General features: G+C 50.0%; 4 protein-coding genes across 4 annotated transcripts; all 4 read right to left on the reverse strand.

Moving 5' to 3' along the window:
- Nucleotides 1–419: 419 nt before the first annotated feature.
- Nucleotides 420–4,427, reverse strand: Z518_09168 (uncharacterized protein; the record flags this gene model as incomplete). Its single annotated transcript, XM_013413124.1, has 1 exon — nt 420–4,427. The coding sequence occupies one exon, from the start codon at nt 4,425–4,427 to the stop codon at nt 420–422; it is 4,008 nt and encodes a 1,335-aa protein (XP_013268578.1).
- Nucleotides 4,428–4,726: 299 nt separating this feature from the next.
- On the reverse strand, nt 4,727–5,950 carry Z518_09169 (uncharacterized protein; the record flags this gene model as incomplete). The annotated part of the gene is made up of 1 exon (XM_013413125.1): nt 4,727–5,950. One exon carries the CDS (start codon nt 5,948–5,950, stop codon nt 4,727–4,729), a length of 1,224 nt encoding a protein of 407 aa, XP_013268579.1.
- Nucleotides 5,951–6,619: 669 nt separating this feature from the next.
- On the reverse strand, nt 6,620–8,118 carry Z518_09170 (uncharacterized protein; the record flags this gene model as incomplete). The annotated part of the gene is made up of 2 exons (XM_013413126.1): nt 6,620–7,636; nt 7,699–8,118. The coding sequence occupies 2 exons, from the start codon at nt 8,116–8,118 to the stop codon at nt 6,620–6,622; spliced, it is 1,437 nt and encodes a 478-aa protein (XP_013268580.1).
- A 317-nt stretch (nt 8,119–8,435) lies between these two features.
- Z518_09171 (uncharacterized protein) lies at nt 8,436–9,033 on the reverse strand (the record flags this gene model as incomplete). Its single annotated transcript, XM_013413127.1, has 3 exons — nt 8,436–8,471; nt 8,574–8,857; nt 8,949–9,033. The coding sequence occupies 3 exons, from the start codon at nt 9,031–9,033 to the stop codon at nt 8,436–8,438; spliced, it is 405 nt and encodes a 134-aa protein (XP_013268581.1).
- Between the last annotated feature and the right edge of the window lie 914 nt (nt 9,034–9,947).

Genomic DNA, 9,947 nt, shown 5'->3' on the forward strand with positions numbered 1-9,947 from the left:
TCTACGGCCCAGTTCATTCAGCCTATATATGTGCTTGGGAAATGTAAGACCCAGATGGATATATGCGCCTTACTACCCCACACAAGCTATGACGATCTCTGAACAGGATCACAAGGCTACAGTATACGCATGCAAAGGAAAGCAAAAGTTTCGAGTCTTAACCGAACAGAGCAGCAACATAGATACCGCAAATAAATGCTTGCCCTTTTTATCCCTTTCACTTCCCTACCTTTTGTTGACCCATTTTTCTTTCCCTTTCTTTTTTTGGCTTTGGATTCGAGTGCCGCCATTTCGACAGTCTGTCGAAACCACGCTCTCTAGAGTCGATGGGCAATTCAAGTAATTCAATTTCAGTTTGATCTTTTATAATATTCCACGGCCTCGATGCCTTGCTTCCGAGCGCAGTACCATTTAATGGGTTAGCCTCCAACCTGGCCATGCCCTTCTTTTCTGTTTTCTGTGAACGTCTTTAGCGTTGTATCAGCTACTAGTAGCTTAGAAGAACGGGACTGGGATTTTCGTTCCTCCTCCCTCACAGCTTCGCCCACGACAATTCGACAAAGCCACATCGCCAACTGCTCTACGGACCAACCCCAGTGAATTCCCTTTCTATCCTCTTCATCTTCGCCTTCATCATCACCCTGCCCGCCTACTCCAATCCCAACCCATTTCCCCTTCCACCACCCATGACTCAGCTCAACTTCCTGCATAAACCGCTCAAGCACCTCACATTCGCCATCACTGACTTTCCAAGTGAACACACCTCTGTCTATGCCATTCTCGCTCTCGTCGATTTCCATCTCTACGCCTCTGAGCGCGAGGATTTCGTCTCGAATCGTATCTCGCGCCGGTGCATGGAACTTGGGACGCAGAGATTTTCGGTATATGATGTTGAGAGTGCGGAAGTGGGTGTTGGTGAAGTTTCCGTCTAGCGCCAGGGGCGATGTTGATGGTCGGAGAGGATCGGACGGACAGGATGGCGGGAGGAGGTAGGAAGGCAGTTTGATGCGGTTGAAAGCACTCTTGCCACGCGGTTTGTGGGAGGAAACGGAAGAAGGTACCGTGGCTTTGGCTTTCTCCCAGGCTGATTCGAGAGGTTGGCTTTTGTTCTCAAGGGAGACAAGGTTGGAGGGCCTTGTTGACTTGGAGAAAAGCTTCTGCTTCTGTGTCTTTTGCTCGGTGTCTGATTGCTCTGGTGTTGACGACGTAGGTTTGGTTGTCCGATTTGATCCCCAGAACCAATTTTTCCAGTCCCTGCAGGCGGTTGCAGGTCGAGTTTGCATTTCTTCTGCAGTCGACATGGCCACTTCGGCCTGAGCTTGAGGTTCTTCATCTTCCGCCTCAAGTTCACGTTGGACTTCAACATCGTGTAAATCTTCCTGCTCTTGCTCATGAGACAGCAATTCTCGATTCAATTGCATTCCGGCTTCACCACCCATGGAATCGTCACTCGATGTCCTTATGCTGAAACTCCCTTCCAGGCCGTGAATATCCACACCGCGTGATCTTTCACTGAAGACCACCTTTCTGATCATTATTGGTGTATCGGTTCTCTGTGTCCCGAGCGTTTGCTCAAAAATTTGACGAGAGCCTTTCATGGCTGAGCGAGGAGTGGGTGGTCGTTGAGGAGATGATATTGAGGTGGTATCAGCGAAAGGCGGCTGAAGTTGAGAATGTCCGATCTGAGCTGGTGATGTTCCAATGGATATGGACGAATCGTTGAAATTCACAGAGACTTTCACTGGAGCTTCAGGAGACGTGGCTCCCTCTAAATTATCGTTCGTCTCGTCGAGAGTACCATCTTCCGCTTGCTTCGTCGGTAGTGTTTCACGCACACCGTCAGTTGCAGTTGAATTGTATGAATGTCTCGGCCGTTCATTATCCTCTTCAGCAAAGCTTGACCCTTCCAGAGAGACAGGTTCATCCTCGACGGCTTCCTTTCTCGGTGTCCCCGCCATTAGATCAATATCGAATCTTCCACTGCCACTTCTGTGCCTCCATTGTTGTCTCTTAATTTCACCGGCGCCGAATTTGATCTGGCTTTCTGGTTCTTTCCAATATATCAGACCGCTCATGTCATCTGTGTAGGTGGATAAGAGAGTGTTTTGTTCTTGCGGAGGAGAAATATCATCACCTCTCTTCCAAGGGCTTGGTATTAGACATCCTCTAGGCTTACTCACGACCTCCTTTGCTCGTTCGCGTTGCTCGAGTTGCTCTGTGCGGGTAAAGAGATCGTTTCCAGTGGGTTGAGAAGCGTGTAGGAGAGAGGGATCTGAGCTGGAAGAATTCTTCGCCTCTGCAAGCCAAACATCCTCTTCCTCCTCGCCTTCGACTTGTTCGTCTGGAACGGCGGTTTGTGTTTCCGCAGCTGCCATATCTTCACTCCCATTTGCCGGAACATCATCTCCATCATCACTGTCGATCACGATGACTTGGCTTTCGCTTGCATTTTGAATTTGTCTCGATACTGCTTCTCTCTCGAGTTGCCATTCTCGTTCACGTCGAGCTTGTGTATCGAGAATTGTTTCATCTCTCTTTTTCGGGGATGGGATTTGAGGCGTCTCTATTATAGGTCTGCCCAGCTCTACCACCTTGGATCTGGAATTTGCGGAGCTCTGGAGTGGTGTTCGTTGAACGGTGGTTTCCCCACGCCAGACTTGTGTCGATGTCGGATATCCGGTCGTCAGATCAGACCTGGATTGTGTCTGCGAAGAGGTAGATGGAGGAGCTGCCTCCATCGGCGGACTTGGCGACTGTCTTTTCGCAAGTTCCTCTCCGAACCTGAGGCCAGCTCTCAATTCGCGTTTGGTACCTGAATCGAAGCCTTTAAACACGACATCATCGTCATCCAAATCCTGAGATGGTGCGGAGGCTGATCCCTCCGTCGACGAAGGTTTATCACTAACATGTTCCGGCGATACCACTTCTTGCAATGCAATACCCGCAAATATAGCGCTGGCCGATCCACGATGTTGATGCCGAGGAGTTTTTCGTACAATCTGTTTGGGGGGGGATGGCAATTTAGGAGAAGAGTATGGTTGAGGTGTCACCTTTCGCGCCAGTCCTGCTGATGATGAAGACGGCACCTGAAGAAGACCTTTTTCCCGCTCCACGAGTGGTGGTGACGATGGGACAGTGCTTGATATTTCACTTTCGTCAAGGTTCAGAGCAGGGCAGGCGACGGTGTGTTTGTCGGTTGAAGGCTGGAGAGCTTCGGGAGAAATCTCCGCCTTCCCTTGTAATGCTGCTGATGATCCTTGGCTTGTTGAAGAAGCTTCCTCAGCGGAGTTTGGATAATGGTTTCCTGCCTCGGTTTCAGAGGTGCTCAAATATCGTCTGGCGGAGGGGAGCGTATCCAAATCGATCATGGTGAATCCCTCACTCTCTGAGACTGAGTCAACCCCTTCATTTTCGTCAACCCGAACAGGCTCAGCATCAGGAACTTTTCCAATATCATCCGAATCTCTATGATAGGAGGAAGTCGGAGAAGGAGTTGGATAGCTCATCGCGCTGTTAACGGACACTCTTCGAACTTCCGCAGGTTTGTATGTGGAGGCGATTTCTGAGTTATTGTGGTCGTTTGAATCCATGTGTTCGAGTTCTTCATCTGCTCGGAGTTTTGTGGGCAGTGTTCGAGGCCGGACAGACACGCGATTCATGTCAATCTTGCGCAATCCTGGAGACTCAGCCTCCGATATAGCATCATGACGACGAAGAATTCCAACGTCGCCTTCAGCATCTGTATCTTGTCGGATTTCAAATTCTGAAACAGTTGATTTCTTCCTTGTTGATCTTCCAGAAGACGAGGAAACCTGTGAACCGGTCTCTGGCACTGGAGTACTCTTCCGGCTTCGAGACGCTCGCCTCTTGCGTGGTGAGACCTGCGACTTGAGCCAATCATCCTCTTCCTCATCGTCTCCTAGTGGTCTTATGTCCAAATCGGTCACGCTTGGTCTTCGACGTCGGCTTCGATTTGTCCCTCCTCGTACCGGTGTCGCGCTTCTCTTATTCTTGGTAACCGCTGATTGAGACTTCCTCCCCCTCGTAGACGTTTTCGCGTTGTTCTCCCGGGGGGAGTCTGGCCGTAGTGGTATCTTCATCGTCCTAGTCATTGTTGTCTGCGATGCGTCTCCCGTTTCCGAATCATCGGGCTCTGCTTCGACCGTGACCCTAATCTTCCATGGGCTGAGATTTTGCTCTGAGACAGCGCGAAAAGGAGATGATGATATGGCTGCAGAATCGTGGGAGATTGATTTTGACGCTCTTTTTGGACTCTTGTTTACAGGAGCGGTCTGCTTCTTGGGTGATTGCGATCGATTAGTGACCGCGACATGTCCAGTCGTGTTCTCGCCGCTAGAGGAGGTGGCAAGAGGGTCAGGGGAGCTGACTTCATTGTCGTAGGAGGAAACGGCGGTGGATCGGGGCATTGTGACGTGAGGGAACGGACGGATGGTGGAATGCTCGGGCTATTTTTGCATTTCATCACAGGGCGAGGACATGAGGATTCGACATGATAGTCTGGAGGATTTATTTACAAATGATAAGCTGAGTCTCGAATCTCTCAGATTCGATAGCAGAGAATCACTCAGAGCTCTTGATGCTCCCAAAAAATTTGTTTGTTTACCATGACGTTATTTTGCGACTTTTGATTGGCTGCTCAACGCGCTTCATCGTGTTGGCCACCATCCGGCAAACCCTCTTTTCATACTCCCCCTTAAAAGACCCCTCAAAATGTCGAGAAATCGTAAGTCGCATAATTCATCGCTGGGCCAGTGGTAGGAGAAAAGAGCTCATAGTCACTAATTCCCCACTCAGGATGATTGATACCATCAATCCACGCCTGCGTCTCAATTACCAGGCATCCCCATTTGTTGACAAATCTAGCTGCGGTTCGGGTACCATCGTTTCTTTCCTGCTGACTCTGCTTGACTGGAATGGTTCCATTCTGACCGTTGCAGCTATAGATTTGAACTCCTTGCTGATTCGTGGACACGTCCATTTGAATGCCCGTGGTTTCTGACCAAAGTGAGAGCACTGGGAAGTTGGGTGATGTCGAACCTGCATTGGCGGGCCTGTCGAGAATGAATGCGTTATCGATTCCTTGACAGCCTGCGCCACAAGTACCGGTGGCATTATTAACCGCTGTTCCTAGCAACTTGGGTGAGGTAAAGTCAAGAGTCTGGTAATTCGAGACCGATCCTAAAGCACCGGTTGGGATCAAAATAGGATCAACCACGATGTACCGGTCAGAATAAGGCATCCACAGGGTGGTGTCGTTCAATATGGTTGCTTGCTTGAAGGCATTCAAGTTCCAATAGATGTGATTCGCAAGCATGATGGGCGTCTCTTGGTCGAGAGCTTGAGAAATCATAGTACTCGTCAATCTCGGACGCACTTCTCCTTGAGCACCACTGGGAAAGGTCCCGAGACTGTAGGTTGCCGTCGTCAACACCGTGCCTGGAAATCCTTGGAAGCCCGTATCAAGGAGACTAAAGGTAATGCTTGACCTTGAAGCAGCCACCACTGTCCAATTTCTTTGATCGTATCCGATCGTGCCTCCGTGGAGAGTGTCGGCGCCGGCGTGGTCATTGGCCGGTATATGATAGGTTTGGCCGTTCAAAGTAAAAGTGCTATTCTTGATACGATTGGCATAGCGACCTACAATTGGGCCAAAATATGTGTGATTTGTCTCCGTGTCTGCCAGATATTGGGATGCGTTGTCATAGCCCACCACCACGTCTTGTTCATTGCCATCACGATCCTGGACTAGGAGAGAAGTAAGGCGGGCACCGTAGGGAATAAATTTAGCCGTGATATTTTCCGCTGTCAAGGTATACAGGGCGAAAGGGTTGACGGTGCCAGTCGCACTAGCGGGTCTGGTGCTGGTTTGGCCTAGGACAGGCAGAACAACGGTTGGGGTCAGGAGGACATTGATGAGTGTTGACCACATTTTTGCAAGGAAATCCGGTCTATCACTACCTGAACGAATATGAAGAACGCACAGAGTAAAGGAACCAAGTGCTGTTGCGGCGGGACGTGGAGGGGAGACTTATACCTGAACCTACTAGCACTTTGTAAAGTTGACTACAGGTTACATTCAACACTGCAGCTCTGTCACCAGTAGTCATTGAGAGAAGTCATCTGGATGGTGACATGATGCGATGGTGGAGAAAGAGGGATTTGACCTTGACCAGGGCACGGACGGACAGGGTGCCATGATCAACACGCTTGTGGATGCTTTCAGCATTGGAAAAACGTGCGGGGAGGAAAAAGACCGGGGAATATGGAGAAGAAAATGCCGTCAATGACACCATCACTATCGTTCGGAGCATCTTGCATTGCCAACAAAGTAGAGTTCTGTACCTGAATCGGAGAAACACCACTGCCTATGGATATCGCACAAGCCATCGGCGACACCGGCATCTTTCCGGCTTCAGCAAATTCCTACCCCATTGCGGCGAATCTTTCAATATTTTCCCCCCTGGTCCAAATCCATTCCGTTTCCAAATCAGTAATATTCCATCCCATCCATCTCGTTCTAGTTGTAAGGCTGCACTTCGTTTCTAATGTCGTGGCAAGTCGTTCATCGTAGGACATCCCACTCCGAGTAAATCTAGCCTCAAGAAAGCCCTGCTGTCTTTCTTGGATCCACATCCACCAAATGCACGTCTAGATAGACTGGCCAATCCGGTGCCAGGTTGCTTCGTGATTCTGCCAAAGGTTTGAGTGCTTCCTCAATGGCCCTCTTGTCTACTTGACCCTTGGGCCGGGTCTCGATTTGAGTCAACTTCAACAAATCCTCTTCTAGCTCTTCGGCCAATAACCGACTCGGCTGCGGAAGGAATGTTCCTTGTCTTCCTTGATGTGTATGTAGCGTAGCGTACGGTAATGCTGGACGTGTTGCAGCTTTCTCCGCCAAGTCGCTGAGCGTATTCAATCCACCCAAGCCACCGATTGTCCGTGTCGACCTCGTCACATGCACATTTTGACTGGCGGACCGATCCATCCCAGGTGCTTCGAGCTCTTCATCTTCCTCAGATGCCGAATCGTCAGATCTAGTGCGTTTGTCATCCACATCTTTTCCGCGTTTTCTTGTGTTGCCAGTTTCACCTTCCTTTCGTGATGTTGCAAAGAAGTGTCGCGCTGCGATTTGTGCTTGGTGGGATTGGAAGTTGAGTTCTTTGTCCGTGAACAGGGAGTGGATCGAATAGAGAGGGGCAGTCTGGTTGGCCAAAGCGGCGCGGTTTCGGTCTGCCGGAGTCGAGAAGCCGTTTCGAGATGGTGAGCCCACATCGTCCTCCGGGAGCTTCCGTTTCCTCTTGTTTGTGACTTCGCCCACTCCATTCATGTCTTCCTGCTCTCGATGTCTGGTGAAGCGCGTTTTGCGACTGGTGTGATTGCCACCCGGGCTAGCGGGATTGGTGATGCTGAATTGGCTGGGGTGAAGGAGGAGGGCGTTGGTGTCTGCAATGTCAAGTTGTTCCTTCTCTTTCATCAGTCGTTGTCTTTTGTTGGACAGTGCTTGAAAGAGCCGCTCCCGCAGGGTGGAGGTCATGTGTTCGCACTCCTCAGCGGCAAGATGCAGACGATAATCACACTCGTATTTAACTCTCTCCAGTCGAGCATTGTGATTGTTCTACGGCTATCAGTCAGAAACGTTGAAAGATGCCAACGTCGTTATTCAAGGGCCCACCGTACCATGAGTTGTATGAGAGCTAGCTCTTTTGCTTCCTTCGCGTCGTTGACATCATGAACAAATTCGGCATACCATTTCCCAGCGAGGGAAGACATTTGGGACTGGTATGGTGTACCAGATGCAGCCAACTCTGCAATTCTAGCCACCTCTTCCGGTGAATCATCTAGAGGTTCGGGATCGTAGGGGTCTGCTTGTGAAATAAGATTCATGTCGGTTTGGAGGGCTATGAGCTGTTCTCGATAATGCTGTTCTCGGTTCGATGACAGCTCATTGTAAAGCTCTTGTTGGTGGGCAGCGTGTTGGTTTCTTCTTTTATCTCTTTTCGACATTGGCTGTGCAGGAGGACTCGGTGAGCGTCGATGAGGGTAGTTGGCATTGTCAGGGCCTGGTAGGGGAGAAGCAGGAGATGGGGAGTAAGCCATCTTTGCAGGCAGGGTTGGAGAGTCCTGTGACGCTGATTGACATACAAAGACGACTTCAAACAGTGGGTGGAAATGGAAGTGCAAATGCTCTCGATGCGAACCGCGAAATCGACGAGCTGGGGTCCATTGCCTATTGCAGTAATTTTTCAGATGGCAATTTTGCCGAATAATGAGATAAAGTCACGTGCAGCACCCGCGAAACGGGTCGTCTTACAAAGTACTTGTGTGGAGGCAGCTGGCTTACACCAACGATCTGAGCACTATTCCAGGCTCTTTGACCGCTTTCTGATAGAGGCCCATCCAAGGGGGGGGGGGAATCAACAGTGTGCCACAATGCGAACAGAACCCAGAACCTAGTGCCATGTCAGCCCTAAGGGGAATTGTTAAAGTTTGTGCGTTGGCTCATGACCCAATGTTTCCCATATGCAGGTGATGGCAATGATCAGAGGACGTACCTCCTTCAAATCATTTCTCTCGCACTTCTGAGCCACTTCGAACAACGCTTGGTAGGGATCTTCATCCGGGCGAGCGAGTTCGCTGTTGAACTGGATATCAGCAACGCCATAACCTTCTGAGATTGTGGGAGCATGCAATGCCAAATCCTCATCGGCCTTGTCATAGGCTGATGAAGGCCTTTTTCGCTGCTCTTTCGTCAGGCTATGCGATGCAGAAAGATCTTTGAGGGCGTCGAATACGATGGAGGGCGAGAACCACAAGTGATAATCACCCTCGCCAGCGCCTTGCCACGATGAGATCCAAGGTGCCTGGTACGGCCAAGATGGCTTAGAGGGATAGCTTGAAATCTGCGGTTATGCTTTCCACCACCTGACCAAGGCCTTTCCCGTATATGTGGCCGCAGGAGGCCATGGTGAAGGTATGCGCATAATAACTGGCATCCTTTTCGGCTTTCGCCATCCCCAGGTGCCGCTTTATCGTAAAAAGCAAGACCCCTCCCGAGCAGCAGTTTTTGAATCTCGGGATCGAACCAATCTCGATCCCGCGCTATAGGAGGTGTCTGACCTCTGCCCGATTCCTGTATGGAGTTTAAGTAAGCAATGCTTTGTACTACTTGCCTGAGCTGAAAAGGGGACAAAGCTCTGGGCGAAAGCATTCACGACTTGATGTGCTTCACAATATCCCGAGGAACTTGTTGTGCGATCACGTAGTTATCCCTCTCGTATGTGACGGCATGGACTGTATGAGCGTACATTCGTCCCAACCCGGCCTGGATATGGAGATCTTCAAGACCAGAACGATCCCCAAGTCCGTAGAAAGTGTTGCGTATAATGATTGAACTGCGCCAGGACGTTGTATCCAACTAAGTCGACTGGCGTTCCCTAGGACTCAAAGCTTAGTCAAGTCAACTATCCAAGTATCAATATCAGAATGCGCGTACACGCAAGGAGCGGAAGCAAACAGTCATCTCAAGATTCATACTGTCGCCTTCGAATTGTCTCCTGAAATTGGTGTAATGATAGACAATTGTGATGGCTTTCAAGAGCTCATAGATTACAAATTGTGCTACCAGTGTACAAATTGCACCATCGAGGAGGCACATTTGTCCCGGTCATCTCAGCACTTAACCATCCCCATGTTCGAAAGACCAACCTTTTTAGTATACCATTCGTAACGCGTACGCGCAAAGCTCGGCTTGCGAAATCGAGAATGTATTTCAAGCGTCAAGTCGGAAATTCGCACCAACTGTCGAATTCATGGCATGGGATCCCATCTGTTAGCTGGCGAGTCAGATGACTGATTGCAATTCCAGCGGTGAAAGGCCGCTACTTTGTGCATGGACGTGACGAGCTCTCAATGAGCTCGGTCCCGCC

Source organism: Rhinocladiella mackenziei (genome assembly GCF_000835555.1).
Source record: "Rhinocladiella mackenziei CBS 650.93 unplaced genomic scaffold supercont1.7, whole genome shotgun sequence".
NCBI lineage: Eukaryota > Fungi > Ascomycota > Eurotiomycetes > Chaetothyriales > Herpotrichiellaceae > Rhinocladiella > Rhinocladiella mackenziei.